This window comes from Eumetopias jubatus, unplaced genomic scaffold (assembly GCF_037043125.1).
Source record: "Eumetopias jubatus isolate StellerSeaLion01/CBP00866 unplaced genomic scaffold, mEumJub1_p1.0 scaffold_10, whole genome shotgun sequence".
NCBI lineage: Eukaryota > Metazoa > Chordata > Mammalia > Carnivora > Otariidae > Eumetopias > Eumetopias jubatus.
This window is the reverse complement of record NW_028274816.1, coordinates 95,744,495-95,765,590: the sequence shown is the minus strand read 5'-3', so window position 1 is coordinate 95,765,590 and position 21,096 is coordinate 95,744,495. Positions and strand designations below refer to the sequence as shown.

Genomic DNA, 21,096 nt, shown 5'->3' with positions numbered 1-21,096 from the left:
TGCAGGAACTGGCCCTGTCGTACCCTGTCCTGGCCACTACCGCCCGCTCCTCACCCCCGCCTGGGCCTCAGTTTCCTTCCTGAGCCACTCACTCAGGGGGACTTCCTGGGAGTTTCAGCCGGTGCTCCCCCGTGGTTGGCGGCACCCCGATTCCAGGGAGTGGGGGAGAGGAGGGGCTTAGGGCTCCATACCACAGCTCTATTCTGGTGGCGGCTGGGGGGGACCTTGAAACTGAGTCCGCACCACCGTGCACCCCACTGGTTCCATCTACACTTTATAAGTCCCCAAAGTACCACCAGGGACCTGTCAGGCAAAACCACACACACACACCTCACAAGGAGAGTCACGATTTGGAGAAACAACATAGTCAGAGCCTCCAAGCAGAAAAATGGAATTTCTTTACTGTGGTATTTTCAAGGCCTCCCCAACATAGCCAGTCAGTCATGTAACTACCTCCTTCCCATTAGTGTCTCCTTAGGACCTGGGCCCAAGAGAAAGGCCTGCTGTCGGGTTGTCCGTCTCTGCTCGGCACTTCCTATCTGTACCAAGAAGAAACACTGAAATTTCCACCCAAGTTCTTTTCTTTTCTCTCCGTTCCCATGTGAGGAGGAGAGGAAGGAGCTCATTTTTTGTGGGTTTGTTTTTTTTTTTTAATGACTGCACACTCTTTCTTTGAGTGACTTGCCTTCAGTTACACAACCATTCCCTTATTAGAGGACCCTGGGTATGTTCAATTTTCAACCCTTAAAAATAACACTGTGATGAACACACTTGAGGAGAAATCGTTTGCGGTGTTTAGTTTATTCCCAGAAATAGATTTACCGAGGCAACAGGGAGGACTTTTAATATATATCGCTGTGGGGCACCCAGAAACAAACGAAAACCCCGGTAAAACAAAAAAACAAAGATGCGAACCAGAGTCCTCACGGAGGAGACAACATGAAAAGGAAATAGGTGGAGTGTTCAGTGCCTCAAAGAAAATAATAGTGGGCCAGGCAAGTGGCCGGAAAGTCACCTCCTCCACTGTGGGACTAACGTTAGATCTTCTATAAGCAAAAGAGCTCCGGCAGATAAGCGCGTGTGGTTTTTCCATTCTTCAAAGGGCAAATGCTTTAGTTTCCTTCGACAAGGAACTCTGCTTGCACACAGAAGCCAGGCAGTTTTTACCTCGGCCCTGTCTTCCCAAACACATGTGGGCTCAACATGCGGGCTTATATCTGAGGTAGTGAAGTAATCACCAATCCCTGTCTGTTTTTCACAGCCGCCTCCAACCTGCTCTGGGCTGTTTTTATTTTTATTTTTTTAAGATTTTCTTTTTGGGGGGGGGAGAGCGTGCACAAGCCGGGGGAGGGGCAGCGGGAGAAGGAGAAGCCCACTCCCTGCCACTGCCACCACGGATCCCAGGACCCTGGGATCATGACCTGAGCCGAAGGCAGACGCTTAACAACTGAGCCACCCAGGCGCCCCTGGTTTTGCCCCTCTTACTGCAATGAGGATGCAGACAGAAAGACGCACCTCTGTGCTAATCCCACTCCCCCCCAGGGCCTGTCACCGCATTGCCCGATGTCAGCTTGTTGATGGCCACTGAAGCTATAAGACTCACAGCTAATGCTCAGCCCACGGGCCCCCTCCCAGGGACTAAGGCACAAAAGAGGAGGTGGGAATGGTCTTTGTGGTTCTAGATACCAGGACTGCCAGGAAGAGGAGCTGAACAGAAGTAGAGGGTGGGGGAAGGGTAACTCACAGGTGCTAATCCCAGTTTCCTGTCTGGATTTTCCTTGACTGCTGCTCAGGGCCTATCTTAGGATGGTCACAGCTGCCGAAATAGATCTCTTCCCTCACCTGTTCTGAGGCAAGGAAGACCTTGATAACTTCCTGTCAAAAGAATGCCTGCTTTGGTGATTTTTCCCAGCTGTGGGACAATAATGGGGGCCCTGGTGCTGATCTCCCCAGGCCTCTCCACCTCTGCAAAGCGGCAGCCGGGAATGAGGGAGCCAACGGCCATGAGGGGGGCGTCAAGGGGCCAGCCACCTGTTTCTGGCCAGGGCCCAGACTTTTCTGTGAACTGTCCTTGGTCTGCTCCAGAAAACACTCCTGGCCCAAAGGACATCCCTCTGATTCAGAATGACCGAGAACATACCTTCTGCCCTCCTCACTCACCTGCCTTTCCCCGCCAAGTCCGCTCCTACAGAATGTTCTATTCCTGCTTAACTCATCACCCTAGCCAAGTCTGGGGCCTGAAAACCAAGTGTTTGCTTTGGGGCTGGTCTCCCCAGCTCCTCACTCATTCACTCAACAAACATGAGCCGCCCCCCGCCCCAGGGCTTCGTCCCGGAGGTGCGCAAGGGTGGAAGGTACAGCGAGGAGCAAGACGCGATGCCTGGCCTGGGAGCTGGAGGTGGATATCTGGCAGAGCGACCCGCCTCCTGGGGAAGGGAGTCCTCGCAGCAGAGCAAGCCCGGAGCACCGGAGGCGGGGAGGGACCTGCGCATGCGTGGGAGGAGACTTTGGCGTCGCCCACGTCGCCTAGGTAACCCCGACCCGCAGGAGCCCGCATGGCCTCCGGCCCTGGAGGGAGCTGTGGTCAGCCCCAACCGCAGAGTGCAGCCCGGACGGTGAGGGCTGAGCCGGCTTTTACCGGCGAGGCCTGGGGGCTTGGCAGATTGGGGAGCCGTCCGTGGAGGGGCCGACCCCTGGAGGAAGTGGAGTGGGAGCAGAGAGCGACCCCAGCCGCAGAGGAGGAGACTCGGGGAACCGGGGCTGGCGGGGAGGAAAATGAGGCCCCAGCGGGGTGAGGGAGGCCACTCGCGGGGTGCAGCGGGGGGATGTTGGGGAGAGGTTGGTCCTGATCCCTTGTCCGCCTCGCCTGAGTCTCCGGCTCCCCCCAGCCCTGGGTGACCGTCCTGCAGCCTGTCACATGGGCCGTCCCACCGCCGCCCCCGCAGCCGGGCCGAGTGAAGGAAGGTGAGACTCGGGGCTCACCCGCCTTGTACCCCACTCTGCTTCGCACATTCTCTGGGCGTCCTCGCTGCACGTCCCTTCCGCGGGGTCCCGGGCTGGGCTTTGGGGGGGCCGGTGGGGGTGGAGCGGTGGGCAGTGGGAGGACTGGCGTGGGCCTGCTTAACTCCCCCGCCCTAGACCTGCTGGAACTGATGTTGCTGCAGAACGCGCAGATGCACCAGCTGCTGCTGAGTGGCCTGGTGGCAGCAGCGCTCCACCCGGGGCCAGCCTCTTGCCACCCGCAGGTGCGTCAGCTAGGGGTGGGGTGGAGGTGTGCCACCAGGGCCACCGGCCTGCAGGTCCAAGGGCAGGGATCCATCTGGGGTGGATCCTGGAGAAAACGAACCAGGCAACAGTGCAGGCACCCAGCTGGGTCCCTTTGGCATCTATTATGTGCCAGGCTCCCAAGTCAGCAGCCTCCATGGGGTGGGAGTCCCCAAATCCAGAGCACTCAGGTCGTGTTTTCAAGGAGGTCTCCCTGCAGTGCATCCCCTACTAGACTGCAGGCCCAGGAGGACAGGCACCAATGTACCTGGAGTCTGCAGGGTGCCCGATACTTATTAGGGGCTCAAGTGATATTTGTTGAACAAGTGAAAAAATAAATCAATGACTATGAATGCAAGGCAACTTCTACCCGCCTGGCACGGGGAGAGGGGCAAGGCATGAGCGCACACTCACTGGGGAATGAGGAAAGGCTCCTTGGAGGAGCAGGTGACCTTAGAATCAGCCCTTGGAAGCCAGGTAGGATTTTGCCGCTTGGAGGAGGCCAGGTTGTGTACACCATCCAGGCTGGCAGGGGCTGCCACCACTCCTCACACCATGGCCCTCAGGGGGGCCCCTGGGATGAGCACCCCACCTCCCCGATGGGGCACGGGTGGGTCCAGGGCCTGGGGGCGAGGCCAGACGCAGGTCACTGGACTCCTGACCTGCTCTGGAGTCATACCTGGATTCTTCCAGTCCCTGCTCAGCCACTTATTACCTGGATGACCTTAGACAAGTTGCTCAACCTCTTTGAGCCTCAGTTTTCCCTCCTGCAAAATAAGGAATAGACATCTCCAAAGTACCTAGCTGCTCAATACAGGGAAGCCAATTTATGATGTTCCTCTGGAGAAATTAGAGGAACAGAGAAGTGGGGGTAGGGACGTTGGCTCCCATATCATCATCCCTCCTCCCCCTTTCCCACAATCCCCAGGTCTACCTGGAGGGTCAACAGGAGGAGGAGGAGGAGATGCAAGCCCAGGAGGAAGGGCCTTTGGTGTTTCATCACCACTACCTGCCCTGCCCGATGCCCATGCTGGGCCCCTCGCTACCCTGGCCAGGCCCTTTCCTTTCCCTCCCCTCACATCAGCCTCACTTGCAGAACACATCCAGGATTCAGCACTGCCCTCCTGCCTCTGGGAAAAGGGGGGGGTAAGTGAGGCTGGGGGATCTGGGCATTGCCAGAGTCCTGCTCTGGGGTTGGGCTGGAAGAGCTCACCAGGAGCTGGGGGGCGGGGGGGGGTTGGAGATACTTCTGGGTGAGACCCCAGAGACCACTTCTGATTGGGGGGGTCTTTCTTTTCTTTTCTCTATGTCAGAAGAACCATAACCGTGCCCCCACCCCCACCCCCCAGTGCCACAGGCACTGTGGGTGCGGATGTACCCCCGGCTTCAGGTAGGGGCAGGGTAGGGGGGCAGTGGGGCCCAGGGATGGGTCAGGAGGCCAGGAGGGCCATGTTGGGGGTGGGGGAGTGCCTATCATCACTGCTGCAGGCAACTGGCCTGTCCGTTTCCCTTTCACTCCTTGGGGTCTAGGGATGCAGGAGGGAGCCAAGATACGGGTACTGTCTCTCCCCAGACTACTATGATGCTGAGAGCCTACCGTGAGGACAGACACCAGCCCTGGGACCCTGCCAGCTTCACCGCAGAGCTGGAAAGAGCCCTGGAGCCCCTAGGTGCCCCTCTAGTGCCTACGACTCTGCACCCATGCCTGACAGCCCTCCCCCTCTCCCTCAACCACAGCCAGGCCCTCTCCTGGGTGAATCAAAACCTTCTTCACCACATGGAGACCTTGAACTGGCCTCATCTCTGCCCTGGAGCACAGACCCCTCTAAACATCATCCAGGGCTGGGAAGCCGCCGGTGGGGGGGCCTAGGGGTCTAGAGCCCTCCCTTGCTCGACCTCCTCCACTCACCCCTGTGTGGGAGGGCCAGTGCGGTGGGGTCTTGGTGGCCTAATGACAGAGCAGGAGGTGAGGGGAGGACTGCTTTTGTTGTCCAAGGCTCTCTGAAGGCCTAAAGTGATGGGATAGAGGCCTGGCTCAGAGGGTCCTGGAGCTGAGCCAGTTCCCTTGGGCCCCACCCTTGCCCAAGGAAGCTGGCTCTTTTGGCAGAAAGAAGTCAGAGCCATGTCCTGCTTGGGAGTGGCCTGAGGTCCCCAAGCGCCAAGTAGGAACAGAACGTCTCTCTGCTCTCCTGGGCCAGGGCGTGTCTCCCCCATGTCCCTGTCCCTTGGGAGAAATTAGTCACTCAGGGCTCCATGAGGAGGGGTGTCTGGTGCCTGGGCTGGTCAGCATGGGGGCACCCCAGGGCCTGGGCTTGTCAGCACGGGGGCGCCCCAGGGCCTGGGCTGGCTGGGGCTCTGGAAGGCCCCTGTGAAGGCGAGGGGGGAGGGAGGCTTGGGAGACCTCTGGGGAGAAGTCCAGGCCCGGTGGGTGCCTTTCCTGGCCGTGGAGTTCTATCCCAGGAGAAGACATGGAGGCACAGGGTTGAGTCCAGGTGTTTATGTGCAGACTAGAAAAGGAAATGACCCCGATGTCCTCGGCTGCTCGTTATAGTCCTGCAGCCAGGGCCGGACCACAGTCCCGAGGAGTCACGCTGAGTTCCAGGGGCTGCGGCGGCGGTGGCCGTGCCACTCATGTTGGCTGTGCTCAGTCGGCCCCAACTTTGGCCCTACTTAAGCATCCTGAACCCCGTAGGCGCCCATCCGCCTCTGGCGCCAGTGCTGGCCCAAGACGAAGCACAGGAGGACAGACGTCACGAACAAGAGCAGCAGCACCGACGCGACGGAGATGATGACGACCATCTGGTTGTCTGGCCTGGGCTCTGAGGGGGGAGGGGCAGCGGTCTCAGCGGGGGAGGGGCAGCGGTCTCAGGCTGTCTGGCCTGGGCTCTGGGCAGGAGGGGGCAGCGGTCTCAGGAGCCTGCCCGTGCTCCAGGCCAGGGCCCAAGGGGGAAGGGTCCGCGTGTCACCCACCCACGCCCCGTCCACCTTGCAGCCACCTGGGCTGCAGAGATGAAGGGCTAATGGTGTAGGATCTCGGGGAAAGGCAGGCCAGGGCCCAGGCCACCGGCCCTTGGCACCAGCGTAGGTATGCTGGCCACCGTGGCCTGCACCCTGGCGCCGTCCCAGCCCAGCCCCGCCCTGGGCAGAGCTGAGTGAGCTTCCACCAAACTCACTGAAGACAGGGAACACCTTGGCCATCAAGAGTCACAGAACAGCAGAGCTCCAGGGGACCTTTGGGCCCAACCTCTGAATGTAGAGAGGGGCCATGGCCAGAGGGGGCGGGGGTGGCGGGTGACTCGGTCAAGGTCCGGAAGAGCAAGAGGGAAGCCCCGGGATTCAGCGTGGGGTCCCTGGGTGCCTGGCCCCTGGGCTGGCAGCGGGCGTGCTGAGGGCTTTTTCTTCCCCTAAGGAACTGAAAGTGAATGCCCTCTCCCACCCCTCCAATCCGGGGGGCGCCCCTCACCATAGACCTTGAGCATCTGGGGCTCAGAGACACGGTGAACGATGCCCCCGCCGAGAGACCGCAGATCCAGGTGGGCGTGGCACGAGAAGTTGTGGTGGTCGTCTTCCCTGTGAGCCGTGCTGTTGTGCGTGGCCGTGGCCTCTCGGATGCTATCGTCCCCCCTTGCAAAGGTCTTGTTGCACAGGGCCTCCTGGCCATGGAGCAGGGTGAGAGTGAGGCTCTCAAGGGGTTTCACGGCCGGCACGTGGCACTCGATGATGAAGGATCTCCCCACAGCCACCCACGCGGGCTGCAGCTTCAGCAGCACTTGCTGTGGAGGGTCTGCAGGGAAGGAGAGGGGAGGGCGGGTCAGATGGGGGTGCAGTCCCAGCGGTTCCCCCCACCCTCTGGCCTGGCCCACCCCCTGGCACCGCAGCGTTCTCGGGGCCTTGGCTGGACAGGGGGAGGAAGCGGGCTGGGGCCTGGCCTGCTCTAGAGCATAGGGAGAGGACAGAGGAAGCAGGTCAGGGTGAAAGATGGATTGGCTGGGAGCGTTATCAACATGACGTTTTCTGGAATCGACAAAATGGAGGTGGCCAGGGGTCTACAAAGCGGAGGTCTAGAAATTGTACAGCCAACCAGAAACAAACAAAAAAAAATGGATCTGTCTCCGTCTCCAGAAATCAAACACAAATTTCCGTATTAAACAGCTGGATAACTGTATTGAGACCAAGAAGGGGGTGCTCACTGGAACTGGGCCAAGAGTTGCGGGGTCCCCACTTAAGGGGTGGGGGCTGGAGTCAGACCTGCCTTGCTTAATTAGACCGGCCATCCCTTATCTATTAGACAGGGCCCTCAGTGGTACCATGGATTCCCTTTCGAACTAGAATACCTTGCCCCCATCATCCCAAGGTAATATGTTGGATTTAGAACATCTTTCTATTCACTTGATCCACTGTGCTGGTCATGGGGAGGACCCCAGCCATACCCTTGGTGCCGAGACGTTGAGAGAATCCTGCCCTATGGGAAGGTCTCCATGACCCGTGCACAGGTGTGTATGGGTGATGGTCACACATTTGCCAGGGGCCCTCAGGAATATAAAAGCAGGGGTGCCTGGCTGGCTCAGTCGGTTAAGCACCCAGCCCTCTGTTTCAGCTCAGGTTGTGATCTCAGGCCTATGAGAGCAAGGCTTGTGTCCGGCTCTGTGTCTGCTCATGTTCTCTTTCCCTCTCCTTTCCTTCCCTCCCCAGCTCTCTCAAATAAATAAATCTTAAAAAAAAAAAAAAGGAATATAAAAGCACCAGTCATGCCTTAACCTTCTCTCCATGAGGTGAAGGGGCGACCGGAGAGCATGGCGGCCCTTCTGTTGGCGCCCCACTATTTGTGGTGGGGTGGGGACTGTCCAGTGACGGGCTGCTACTGAGCGGGGAGGAGACTGTGAGCATTGCCGGGAAAATGACTTGTCAGTTGGTGCAAACCTTGCTTGGACTGTCCTCTGAGCAAGCCTCGGAGGTGGTGTGGCCAGCAGGCTCACGGAGTCCAATGAAGGGTGTGAGCAGACTCTGAGCCCATGGCCGGCGTCCCCCCCCAGGAGCCCAGGGAGGTGGGGGCCAAAGCGAGTGCCCAGGAGCAGTACCAGAGCTGCTCTGCAAACAGTCAGTAGACACGGGCTCGGCCCTGGGGAGGAGGGCCCCGCAGGGCGGCACTCACAGACCACGCTGATGTTGAGACTCTTTAACTTCTGATTCCCGAAGCAGGTGAAGTAGCAGTGGATGACTGTGTCCCGGGAGATGTTGGAGATCAAGTACTGCTTCCACTGAGCTCCCGACTCCAGCAGGGTCTTGGTTAGGGCGGTCTCCAGGCCACCGGTCTGTGGCTGGGCACAGCTGGTGCTACAGTTGATCAACTTGGACCCTCCGGGCTCCACCACAAGCTGCTCCGGATACATGTGCACCTCAAACCCCTCACCAGACCCTGGAAGACCAGAAAGACTGGGCAGCAAACGTGTCTGCTGCCCTGCCCAGTGGGCCTGCCCACCGCCGGCAGTCTGATCACGGGGCAGGTGCCCAAGAAGATAGGCCAGAGATGGCCCGTCTGCTACTGTCCCGTTGGTCAGGCCTTATGTATCGCCCCATGTCCAAACCGCGGAGGCGACCCCACAGCTCTTCCTCCAGCCCACCACCTTCAGATGAGTCTCCTCCGTGCATGTCTTCCATCTCCATGCAGAGGGATCCTATGCGACCTTCAAAGCCCAGTCCAAATGTCCCCTCCTCCATGAAGGCCTCTCAGAGACGGAGGTGGACTGGGTGCTCTGGGCCCCCGTGGCCCTGGGTTCAACCTTTTCCTCTCTCCTTTCCTTTCTTCTGCAAACACTTTTTGAGTACCTGTTGTGTGCCGGGCCCTGTTGTAGGCTCTGACGACACAGCAGTGACCAAAGCAGACCAAACCCTGCCCTTGCAGAGCTCCCTTGATCATGAAGGGGACAGACAATAATCAACAAGTGAAATACCCAGCCCTGTCTGACGGTGATCAGTGCCTGGGGCAGGAAACAGGAATGGGGTGGAGTTGCCATTTTAATAGGGTGGTCAGCACGGGCCTCACCAAGGCATTGACATTTGAGCACAGGCACGAAAAGAGGTGGGTGTGAGCCCTGCAGATATCTGGCTAGCGGGGGTGTTCCCAGCCTTCAGACCCTGGGTCAAGGGCATGCTTGGTGTGCTTGAGGAACAGCAAGATCAGGGCAGCTAGAGCTCAGTGAGGAGGAAGGCAGGGGGAGAGGAGTTCAGGAAGATAATGGGACCACTTTGCAAATGATTGATATCCCTGCCAACTCTCCCTTAGATGTTTTAGAGCTTCTAGAAGGCAGGGCTGAGATTTTATAGGTTTCCCTCAGTGCTTAGCACAATGCCCTGTGTGTGACAGACATCCACAAGTATGTGATGCCTCAAGATTGAGTCCTCAGAGCCCAGCTCCCACTCGGAAGGTCCTTGATCTCAAACAGCGGGTCCAATCCCGCGCTTCCCCCACACCCGCAAGTCCCCACTCAGCGCTCAGTGAGTGGCATATAATGAAGTGGCAAGAAAGGAGCCTTGCAGGTAGACAGAGCTGGATTTGAATCCTGAGTTTGCCATGTACCAGCTGGGTGACCCTGGGCGAGGTGCTTTCTCCCTCTGAGCCTCTTTCTTCACCTGTCAAACAGAGTAGTAATCCCTTTCCTGCAGGGCTGTGGTGAGCTAGCCCTTGAAAAGCACCTGGCAGGTTGTCCAAAACGGAGTGCTGAGCACATGGTAGCGTTTCCCTTCACAGTCCCCTGACTCCCTGGAGGTTTTCGCTTCCCTTTGACAGTAGTCAAAAGGCCATGTCCTCTGCTGCCCCCTGCTGTCCCTGGGCCACATCTGAAGAACAGCTGGGGCATTCCCTCACCTTCCCTGGAACCCCAGCATCCCCTCCTGCCTCAGGCCCCCACGCAGTCCACCATTCAGCCTCCACAACCTGCTACTTCTACAGGCCATGCAGCCGTGGGGCCTGTTCAACCTGCTGTCGAAAAGACCAGCTTCCCCACCCCCCACGTCCCCATCCAGGATCATGGGGGAGCCAGGCTGGTAGAGCATCCTGTGCCCAGGGTGGGCTGCCCCTGTGTTCAAAGCCTCGGTGACTTCAGGACCAGCCCCACCTCCCACGCCTGAAGCCAGGGGGACAGGCAGCACCCCCCCCTAGGCTGGCACATGCCAAGTCAGGATCCCCAGGTACCAGCTCACCTGGGCAGCAGAACAGGACAAGAAGGGCGGTGGGCAGTCCCCAGCAGCCAAAAGGGGACATCTCGAGTGGCATCCACAGGCTCACTGGGAACAGCTGAGGGCCTCCTGGAGGGAGATGGTGGACCCAGGTCAGGGAGTGGTGGCCTGGAGCTGTAGCCCGGAACCCCAGTCTTCTATGAGCTGATGACCACATTTCCTCTCATTATCTGAGAGGTCTTCTGGAAGCCACGTGGAAGGCCAGCTCTCAGAGCTCCAGGCCTGCAGGAACGCAGGCAGAGGAAGCTGGGAGGTAGCTGATAAGCCGGAGTATGATCTGGCCTCCCGCCATGCCACTGTTCCAGGGGTCAGCGCAAGCGGCGGGTATGCATGTGTGATGTGCATGCACATGGGGTTCAGGGCAGTGTGTGTGCACAAAGGACCATGATGCCTACAAGCCCCAGACCTGAGAACCCCCAATCCCACAGGACACATTATCGAGTTCCCTTCTGGGGAGAGAATATCAGAAGTCAGGCCTGTCCAGGACATGCTGTCTCTTTCGCAAAGCAGGCCGGGAGCTGGGCTTCTCTAAGCAGACCCGGGCAGGCAGTGGAGGTGCTCCGGTGGACAGCCCCCCACCCTTGGCACGGCTACTGAAAGCTCAACACCCACCCAGCTTGCAACCTCATCCCGCCTGGACTCAGCTGATAGGGACAACTTGAGGGAAGAGCTCCCACGACAGTGCCCAGCAGCCCAGGCACAGAGTAATGGGGGTCAGTCTGGCTGTAGCCCAAACCCCCAGCCTCCATTTCCAGGGCGTGGCTTATGGTATCTCCCCCCAACCCTTCCAGGCAGGGAGCCTTGGTCTGGGGAGGGGGGCTCAGGGCCTGAGGCATTGCAGTGAGTTTCTAGAAAGGCTTTGTCACCTACTGAGGGAATCCCCAGAGGCAGGAGTCCCCGGGGGCCAGCAGGGCCTGGGAGAGGCAGGAGAAGAGTGGGTCTCCTTGCTTTATCAAGGGGTGCCCCAGCATTTTCAGGGCTCAGGCCTAGCTCGGTTCCTGGGTTACGAGGGTGGAATAAAGTTGTCCCCTTCTCTTTGGCTACTGAGGCCAAAGGCTGTCACCACCGTGTGCTGTGGGCAAGGGCTGCTGGTCAGCCTGGAGCCAGGCACGTCCCTGGATGGCACTGCTTCGGAGTGATGTAGACGGAAGATGGAGGAAAGCACGAGCCGTAACCCCAGCCTGGGACCTGATCCGTGTGGCGCTGCAGGGAACACTCCTCGAGCCCACAGGGAGGCTGAGGTGCGGCCCCGGGGCTCCGACAGCAGACACTACTGTGCTGGAGACTCTGTGGTCTTCACTGGGTCAGAATAATAATGATGATAAGAGCGATAACAGCAAAAATCATAACAAAAATAATGCAATAGTAAACTGACCACAGCTCAGCACTGTCAGAAGCGCTCTACCTCTGTCAGGTAGGTACTCTCACTGTCCCTATCTTACCAATGGGGAAACTGAGGCACAGAGTGATTGACTTGCCAAGGTCACATCCCTAGGAGAGAGTGAAGTCTTTATGAGTGAGAGGAAGCCCACAGGGCAGGGGTAAGGGATGGATTCTTAGAAGCTACACGCCCAGGAGACCCTTGTGAGAGAAATGCAAGACAGCAGAAGGTCAAAGGAAATTGCTGGGGGTATAAGGGGCTTGCCATAAGGGGCTAGGCAGGGGTAATGGTGGTGGTGGTGGTGGTGGTGTGTGTGTGTGTGTGTGCGTGTGTGGCTCATGCCCAGGGAGCTCTCCAAACATCTTCTGGAAGGGTCTGTGCCTGTGAATCCCAACTGCACACACAGCTGGGCCAGCCTGACTCAATCCCCACCAGTGTTCAAGTGAAGCTTCTGGGGCCCAAGGTCCTCCTGTAAGCCCTCAGCCCCAGTTCCCACCCACCACTTCCTCTTTGATCTCCAGGCATGGGAATGTGGCTGTGCATCTGATAGCTTACACATCAACTTGCCCTCCCTCCCTATTGGCCTGTCCAGCAGAGCAGAAGCTGATTCTAGATCTGTTTACTGTTCTACTGCGGGTATGGTAGGTACTACCTGGTGAACTTGTTGATGCTGAGTAGCTGTTCAGTAAGAGGATGGATGGAGGGATGGAGGGATGGTTGAGTAGATGAATAGAAGCAGTTTGTTTTGGTGTACAACCCAGATAAGATTGGATGGGGTCTTTCTTTTTGGGTCTGCCCGGTGTACCTTTCTCCTGCTGATGTCTCTGCTGATCCCCAGGCCTTGGAGCTTGGCTGAACACCTAACAAGGCCAACCAGGGCCCCTTACCCCACAAAGATGGGCCCTCAGAGTGAAGCCCGGGCAGTGGTTTTCCTGGGACTTTCTGAACCAGAACTAGTAGGAACAAGCCCTTCCCTTTCTGATCCTAACAGTGGGCACCCATGAGCCAGCAGCTGCCCGCACTTATGCCCCCGGCAAGTGAGGAAGCTGATAGAAAGGAACTTGACTCAGTGATGGAGGGAAGGTGACCCAGAATTGTCCCAGGTCACGTGCTGGCTACGGGGTGGCCTCTGGGCGGAGGGGCTGGTGATGACTCTGTGCTTTCCAGGGTGGAAGGTCCTGGCCCTTCAAACCTGCCCGTGGGAGTCAGGGTCCTTGTGAACCGGGAGTTACTTGGAGACCTGTTCTGCCTCACAGAACTTTTGGGGCAGAATGGGAAGGTAGTGTGGGGGGCGGGGGTGCTGTCCTGGCATGAGGCTGCAAGGCCTTCTGGGAGAGGGAATGAGGTGGATTCAGGGGCCTGATAATCAGACCCTAGAAGGCCAGATGGATGCTTCCAAACGAAGAGGGAAGACCAACGCTTCCTGTCACCAAGAAGCTGCCTAGGGATGAGAGGAAACCGACTATCATGTAGACGAGAGAAGAAATTCGGGTGCTCCTTCTTGGAGTGCTGTTCTACCACCAAATACTCCCTGCCTTGTTCTTTAGGTCTCTGAGTTCTCCAGTGAAGGGGACAATAAAGCTGGAAGAGTTAAGATGCTCTGCTCTGGAAGATACAAGAGGATTTGAGGGGAATGGAGATCGGTGTGTCGGTTTGGAGAGTGAACTCATGTCTTCACAGGGCTGGGGAAGGGTTTTGTCATGTCTGGGTCTTAACCCAGTGACTTCTTTCATGTTCCCAACAAAACCGTCTTTCAAGAACCAAAGTGAGAGAAAGACAGATAAACAGAGACTGAGAGAGTTTACCCCCAAGATACCTCCACTAAAGGAATTTTTAAAGATGTGCATCCAGAAGAAAAATGATTACAGGAGAGTTTTCTATGCAAGAAGGAAGCATGAGAAAACAAAACAGCAAACAGATATGGAAGATAAATATGTAATATTTATCATATTTAATTTGAGAAGTCTTAAAAAGTTCAAAACTAAAATACTGGGCAATAATATTTAAGAGAGGATTATAGTTAAAAACTTTCTAAACTCGATTGGATTATTTGTTCTTTGGGTGTTGAGTTTGATAAGTTCTTTATAGATTTTGGGTACTGGCCCTTTATCTGATATGTCATTTGCAAATATTTTCTCCCATTCTGTCGGTTGTCTTTTGGTTTTGTTGACTGTTTCTTTTGCTGTGCAAAAGCTTTTATCTTGATGAAATCCCAAAAGTTCATTTTTGCCCTTGCTTCCCTTGCCTTTGGCAATGTTTCTAGGGGCAGAATGAAGGGGGGTAAATCGGAGGGGGAGATGAACCATGAGAGACGATGGACTCTGAAAAACAAACTGAGGGTTCTAGAGGGGAGGGGTGTGGGGGGATGGGTTAGCCTGGTGATGGGTATTAAAGAGGGCACGTTCTGCGTGGAGCACTGGGTGTTATGCACAAACAATGAATCATGGAACATCACATCAAAAACTAATGATGTAATGTATAGTGATTAACATAACAAAAAATTTAAAGGGAAAAAAAACTTTCTAAACTCTGCGTTGTTCAGGAGGGAGGGTGTACTTTAAGTTATAATGAGCATGGTAAAATTTCAAGAAAAACCAGCAGAGAGAGTTTTTAAGTTCTAAACCACTAGAGAAGGTTAAATGGCATGAAAACAAGCAACCTTCAATTAAAAGAATTAAAGGAGAAAAGCATGGAAGAAGAGGGGCAAATGTAAATTTTTAAGAAGATGGTATTAAGAAGTCCAAATTTATAATAATCACAATAAAGCTGAAAAACTTAACTATGGTTAAAAAAAAGAGATTTTCAGATAGATTTTTTTTTTTTTTTAATCCTTGCCCTGAGGGGGCTGGCTCAGTCAGTGGAAGCATGCGACTCTTAATCTCAGGGTCATTAGTTCAAGCCCTATATTGGGTGTAGAGATTACTTATGAATAAAATCTTAAAAGAAAAATTAAAAAAAATCCTTGCCCTGTGTGAATCTATTCCTGCCTGGTGTCTGGATTTAATGCGAAGACAATGCCTTGTACTCATAAATCAGTCACAAGAGAACAACCATGAAGAGGAATAGTGCATGGGCCTGCTACCTTTATAAATCCTCAAACTTTTAATGGGATTCAGGGTGATTCCCTTGGAAACGACAAGATCTCATGTGACTTGCATGACCTGGATCACGATTCCCCCTGGTGCCATGCTCTTCCTGCACACACAACTTGGTTCTGAGTCACTTTAGCTCCTGGACAGCTTAAAGACCGAGCACACCTGCACGTTTGTCAGATGTAGGTCAGGGGTGTTGGATGGAGAAGACAGATAACGTATGGATGGGAACCCTCCTGACAGGAAGCAGAAAGGGAGGGACTTTCCAAGTTGGAGAGAGAGGGTTTGGGAGGCAGTAACCTCTTGTGTCCTCCCCTGCTTAGATTTCTGGTGATACACCCTGTCACAAGGGAACATCCCTTTGCCTTTTCTCAGCAAAACTTGATTTCCAATTACTAAGTGAAGGGGGTGGGGGGAAGGAATGGGAAACGAACATTTCATTGATGTGTATTCTCTGTTAGGGACTGAAGTGAGGTTTTAATACATTGTTTTATTTAATTTTCATACAAAAATAATGAACCACAAAAATAAGGAACCATTCTGCATTCTGATTATGCATTTGAGAAGTGGGGCTTAGGTGAATTACTCATGTACACAGGTCATGGAGCTATTAAGTGATAGAGCGAGATGAGAACTTAGGCAAGATCAGTGGTTGCCGGGGGTTGGGGCAGAGGGAAGGGTGAATAGGCAGAGAACAGAGGATTTTTAGGGCATAGAATGTACAACACCAAGAGTGAACGCTAATGTAACTGTGGACTTCGGGTGCTAAGGGTGTGTCCATGTAGCATCACTGAACGTAACAGGTGGACCACTCTGGTGGGAGGTGTTGACAACAGGGGAGGCTGTGCATGCGTGGGGGCTGTTTTATGTTTTGTTATGAAGATAAAACTACTCTAAAAAAATAAAGTCTATTTCTATAAGTAGCTCAAACACACAACCTCAAAAGAGAAACTTCTGGATTAAGGTTCTTGTCAACTTGTTGAAAATGCAGGTTTTTAAACTCAATTCTTACTCAGTAGAGCGTAGTGGAAGTTGTGGACTCGGTCATTCCTAAATTCTCATCTCAGATTGGATTTTTAAAACATGAAAACACAAAACCCAGGGTGCCTGGGTGGCTCAGTCTGTTGAGCGTCTGTCTGCCTTTGGCTCAGGTCATGATCCCAGAGTCCTGGGATCGAGTCCTGCATTGGGCTCCCTGCTCAGCAGGGAGTCTGCGTCTTCCTCTCCCTCTCCCTCTCCCCCTCCCCCTGCTCATGCTCTCTCTCTCTCTCTCTCAAACAAATAAATAAAATCTTAAACCCACAAAACCCAGTTCTCTGGTATTTATGAGACACACCTAAGGCATAAGAGTATGGAATGGTTGAAAGTCAAAGGATGGGAAAGAATATACCCGGCAAACACTAACCAAAAGAAAGCTGGGAAAGTTCTGTTCATATCAGAGAAAGAGAACTTCTAAGACAAAAATATTATGAGGGATAGCATGAATGCCTGGATTAAAGGGACAGATCACCAGAAAGTTATAATTCTTCTAAATTTGTAAGCATCTGCCTTGCAAGAACCACAAAGAGATAAAACCATCATTATAGCAAGGAATTATAATACATGTCTCTCAATTAGGAATAATGAAGCCACCAAACAAGAGTGTAAATAAGTGGATGAGATGAAACACATAATTTAAAAAAGCTCGATCTGCACCTCTAAATTAGAGAACACAAACTCTTCAAAAAGATAGGCTTTAGGGAGCCTGGGTGGCACAGTAGGTTAAGCATCTGCCTTGGGCTCAGGTCATGATCCCAGGGTCCTAGGATCGAGTCCTGCATCGAGCTCCTCGCTCGGTGGGGAGGCTGCTTCTCCCTCTCCTCCCCACCCGTGCTCTCTCTCGCTATCTCTGTCTCTCTCAAATAAATAAATAAAATCTTAAAAAAAAAAAAAAGGCTTTACAGCCCCATATACTCGGTAATGTGAAAACATCCTCTGACACATGGGTCAGAGAAGAAATTGTAATGGCATGTTTTAAAAATCTTCGCATTGGGCGCCTGGGTGGCTCAGTTGGTTAAGCAACTGCGTTCAGCTCAGGTCATGATCCTGGAGTCCCGGGATCGAGTCCTGAGTCGGGCTCCCTGCTCAGCGGGGAGTCTGCTTCTCCCTCTGACCCTCTTCCCTCTCGTGCTCTCTATCTCTCATTCTCTCCCTCTCAAGTAAATAAATAAAATCTTTAAAAAAAATCTTCGCATTGAGTGATATATTAAAATGCCTGGGATACATCAAAAATGGCACTTCAAAGGAAATGGATAGGCTTGAATGCTTGTATTAGAAAAAAAGTCAGAAATAAGTATTCAATCTTAGTATGTAGTCAAGAAGTTAGAAAAAGAACAGCAAAGAAAACCTGAAAGTGACTCAAAAGGGAGTAAAGATCAGAGCAGAAATCAATGTAAACAGAACAGCAAAGTAAATACAAAATGGAGTAATAAAGAGCAAAACCCAACAAAATAGAAAACAAAGATGTGGTAGACAGGATTAATAAAACCAAAAGTTCTTTGGAGAAACTAATAGTATAGGCAAATCTCTGGTGAAATCTACTTATAAACAAAAGAAGGTACAAGTCACCAGTATTAGGAATGACAATGGGAACATAGCTACAGGATTACAATGAAGACAGTACAAATTTATAGAAACAGAAGGTCGGCGTGGTTGCCAGTGATTAGGGGAGGGGAAGTGAACTGCTTCATCGGCATAGTTTCAGTTTTGCAAGATGAAAACACTCTGGGGTTGGCTGCCAAACAATGTGAATACACTTAACACAACCAATTCTACACTGAAAAATGGTTAAGATGGTAAATTTTATGGTATGTGTATTTTACCACAATTAAAAATTTTAAAAGACTATAAATGACTTATGCCAAAAAAATGAAACAAAGCAGACCAAATCTTAGAAAAATATAACTTACCAAACTTGATTTGAGAAGAAATAAAAAGTCCGAAATGGTTCTATAACTATTAAAGAAACTGAATCCATAATTTAAAATCTTCCCACAAAGAAAATACCTGGTCCAGATAGTGTTATGCAAGTTTAAGTAAAGATGGTTCTAATTTTATGAAAACTCTCCCTGAGAATGGAAAAAGCAGGAACGCTAACTCTTTCTATGAGGCCAGGGTAACCTTAACCTTAACATCAAAATGAGACCAGTACAGGATGAGAAGGAAAGATTAGAGGCCAAACTCACTCATGAATATAGATGCAACAATTATACGAAAAATGCTAGCCAACCAAATCTAGCAGTGTGTAAATATATATATATCACATCCAAATTGAGCTTATCTTGGGTATGCAAAAGTTGTTTAACAATAGAAGGGAACCAGGCGCCTGGGTGGCTCAGATGGTTAAGTGTCTGCCTTCAGCTCAGGTTATGATCCCAGGGTCCTGGGATCGAGTCCCGCATGGGGCTCCCTGCTCCTTGGGAGCCTGCTTCTCCATCTGCCTCTCTCTCTCTCTCTCTCTCTCTGTCTCTCATGAATAAATAAACAAAATCTTTAAAAAAAATAGAAGAGAACCTACAGATATCATTTATTATGTTGGTAATAGAAGACTTTGGTGCTCTATGTCACATCACTTCTGCCCTTCTCTGATATCAGCAGAAATTAATGCAGATAATTTCATGCAAGCTTAGACTTACCTTACCCTGCAGTGTCCCACCTCAACTTTATACCATGTTTCTTTTTGCTTCTTGCCTCAGGGTCTTCTTCAATGCTTTAGAAGCCACTTATCAGCCTGCTAAGTGTTTCCCAAAAGTGGGAGAGAAGTTCCCTAAGATGCAGCCCTCAATCAGTGAAGGACAGGAGCTGCAGGATGTGAGCTCCAGCCTCTTCCTTCCCCTTGGGCACCTATAGGAGGCATCTAGCAGGATTCTACAAGGTTGCAGAGAGTCAAGCGCCCTTTGCCTGCATCCATGACCTCAGTCAAGCACCTTTAATAGGCTTTTCTTCCTTCCCCTCTCAGATCCCCCTGCTCTTTCACTGCCAGCTTTCTGGAATCACCTCTTAAATAACCTACCTGAACCCAAGTCCTTGTTCCAGGCTCTGCCTTTAGAGGAGCTCAAACTAAAAACTTATATTAACAGATTTAAGAAGAAAAACATAGGATCATCCAGAAAAAAAAAGAGAACATTCAATATCGTTTCATGAAAAAGATCTTAGCAGATTGGAAGGAAACCCTGGAGATCAAGAGTCACATGCTCCATTGACTGAGCCCGCCAGGCACCCCTAGAAGGAAACTTCTTTATTTTTTTATTTTTCTTATGTTTAAAGATTTTTTTTTATTATTAATTCATTTGAGACACAGAGGTACAGAGAGAGAGAGAGCATGAGCAGGGGGAGAGGGAGAGGGAGAAGCAGGCTTCCTGCAGAGCCAGGAGCCCGATGCGGGGCTCGATCCCACGACCCCGGGATCATGAGCTGAGCTGAAGGCAGACGCTTAACCATCCGAGACACCCAGGCGCCCCAAGGAAACTTCTTTAAACTGGTAAAGAGAATTTACAAAAAGGCTATGCATATATTATATTTAATGAGTAAATCTTAGGAGCATTTTCTATAAAAGCAGGAACAAGATGGGGATGCCCACTATCTCTGCTATTTTTAACATTGCTCCAGAGGTCCTAGATAAACTATCAGTATTTCCATATGATATGACTGCCTGGGTAGAAAACCCAAAAGAATGACCAGACAAATGATTCAAAACAACAAGGGACTTTAGCAAGGCAACTAGCTATCAGATCAAGATCCAAAAAATAAGTTGCTTTTATGTCTATCAGTAACATACAATAATGAAATTTTAAAAGCACACCATTTACAGTAGCAGTAAAAGAGGAATAAACTAGCAAAACCTGTGTGACCTATAGTAAGAAAGTTAGAAGAGAGATTCATCAGGAATCCCAGATGCAATCCTCAGAGGAAGGGGACCATCCCTTTCTCTCTGCATCCGCTCAGAGCACAGCGCAGATGGCTCAGGCCTTATCCACGTGGGCCCATGGGCCAGAAGGCAGCCCCTTGCTTCTAAATCTGTCACCTGATGACAGAACAGGAGAGGAAACAGGACAAACACAGGAAACAACCATAAAAGCAAGGTCAATAAACTCGTGAACTCAGAGATGACAGGGGGGAGCTTTACCCGGCAGGGAACAGCGGCCCAGAAGGAACTCTGGGGGTCTCTGCCCGCTTTAGCCAGGGAAACAGGCCAAGAAAGGGGAAGGAACTAGAAGTCGGGCCTTGACAGTCCGTGGGAAACCCCTTCCAGGCTGCCGAGAGGGAAGGGAGAGGCGTGACCTTACCCGTAGTCGCTGCGGATGGGAGGACCGTGCTGGGTGGGGCGGGGGGCGGGGACGCAGGGCAGCTGGGGTCCTGCGGCCGGAGCGGCGAAGGGGACAAGGTGCTCCCACTTCTGTGGTCGTGTGGCTCTCTCTGCGTGTGTGAATTCAGACTCCTCCCTCCCTCCTCACGCCCAAGTCATGTGCTTTCCTGTGGCAGGCTCCCCACTCAGACGAACCTCACTTTCAGACCACTCCTGTTTGTATTTTTTTTAAACGGTGGCAAAATCCACACAACAGAAAAGGTACCATGCTAACCACTTTTAGGGCACTGTGCTGTGGCCTTCGGGTACATTCGCACTGTCCTGCCACCATCACCGCCGCCCACCTCCAAAGCATTGTCATCTTCCCAAAGCGAAACTCTGTCCCATTAAACACTAACTCCTGGTTCCTGCCCCCTCCCAGCCCCTGGCAACCACTGTTCCCTCTGTACAAATCCCATTACACCAGGAACCACATAGCAATAGGAGCCTACAGTACCTGTCCTTTTGTGACTGGCTTGCTTCACTTCACCGGATGTCCTCAAGGACCATCCGGGTCAGAGTTGGTGTCAGAATCTGCTTCCTTTTTAAGGCTGAGTAACACTTGGCCGCCTGTGCAGTCGTTCTTTATCCATTCATTGGTTGATGGACACCTGCGTTCCTCCCGCCTTTTGGCTACTGTGCATCAGGCTGCTATGAGCGTGGGCACAGATACATCCTCGAGGCCCTGCTTTCAGCTCTGCAAGGTGTAGCCCCCATAAGCGGAATTACCGAGTCATAGG

At 52.6% G+C, this 21,096-nt stretch overlaps 2 protein-coding genes across 4 annotated transcripts; one reads left to right on the top strand and one right to left on the bottom strand.

The window, feature by feature from the left end:
- The first annotated feature begins 2,555 nt into the window (after positions 1-2,555).
- Positions 2,556-4,658, top strand: PRR29 (proline rich 29). Its single transcript, XM_088027056.1, has 4 exons — positions 2,556-2,615; positions 2,889-2,964; positions 3,139-3,245; positions 4,578-4,658. Exons 1-4 carry the CDS (start codon positions 2,556-2,558, stop codon positions 4,656-4,658), a joined length of 324 nt encoding a protein of 107 aa, XP_087883182.1.
- Positions 4,659-5,746: 1,088 nt separating this feature from the next.
- ICAM2 (intercellular adhesion molecule 2) lies at positions 5,747-20,917 on the bottom strand. Of its 3 annotated transcripts, none has more exons than XM_028087435.2 (5): positions 20,814-20,917; positions 10,465-10,569; positions 8,417-8,680; positions 6,728-7,048; positions 5,747-6,083 (listed from the first exon to the last, which is right to left on the bottom strand). In XM_028087435.2, exons 2-5 carry the CDS (start codon positions 10,535-10,537, stop codon positions 5,935-5,937), a joined length of 807 nt encoding a protein of 268 aa, XP_027943236.1. In that variant the 5' UTR covers positions 10,538-10,569; positions 20,814-20,917; the 3' UTR covers positions 5,747-5,934. The 3 variants fall into 3 exon arrangements, with proteins under 3 accessions (XP_027943236.1, XP_027943237.1, XP_087884316.1); XM_028087436.2 differs by lacking the exon at positions 20,814-20,917 and adding an exon at positions 20,298-20,380; XM_088028190.1 differs by lacking the exon at positions 20,814-20,917 and having other exon boundaries at positions 6,066-6,150; positions 10,465-10,587.
- Positions 20,918-21,096: the final 179 nt, after the last annotated feature.

Bases quoted from the DNA above. Each gene is read 5' to 3' on its own strand.
- PRR29 (XM_088027056.1), top strand. From the start codon at position 2,556: ATGGCCTCCGGCCCTGGAGGGAGCTGTGGTCAGCCCCAACCGCAGAGT. The intron at 2,616-2,888 runs GTGAGGGCTGAG...GGCTCCCCCCAG, and splicing joins CGCAGAGTGCAGCCCGGACG to CCCTGGGTGACCGTCCTGCA. The intron at 2,965-3,138 runs GTGAGACTCGGG...CCCCCGCCCTAG, and splicing joins GCCGGGCCGAGTGAAGGAAG to ACCTGCTGGAACTGATGTTG.
- ICAM2 (XM_028087435.2), bottom strand. From the start codon at position 10,537: ATGCCACTCGAGATGTCCCCTTTTGGCTGCTGGGGACTGCCCACCGCC. The intron at 8,681-10,464 runs GTGAGCTGGTAC...CTGGTCTTCCAG, and splicing joins TGTCCTGTTCTGCTGCCCAG to GGTCTGGTGAGGGGTTTGAG. The intron at 6,084-6,727 runs GTGAGGGGCGCC...CTCCCCCCTCAG, and splicing joins CCAGATGCTCAAGGTCTATG to AGCCCAGGCCAGACAACCAG.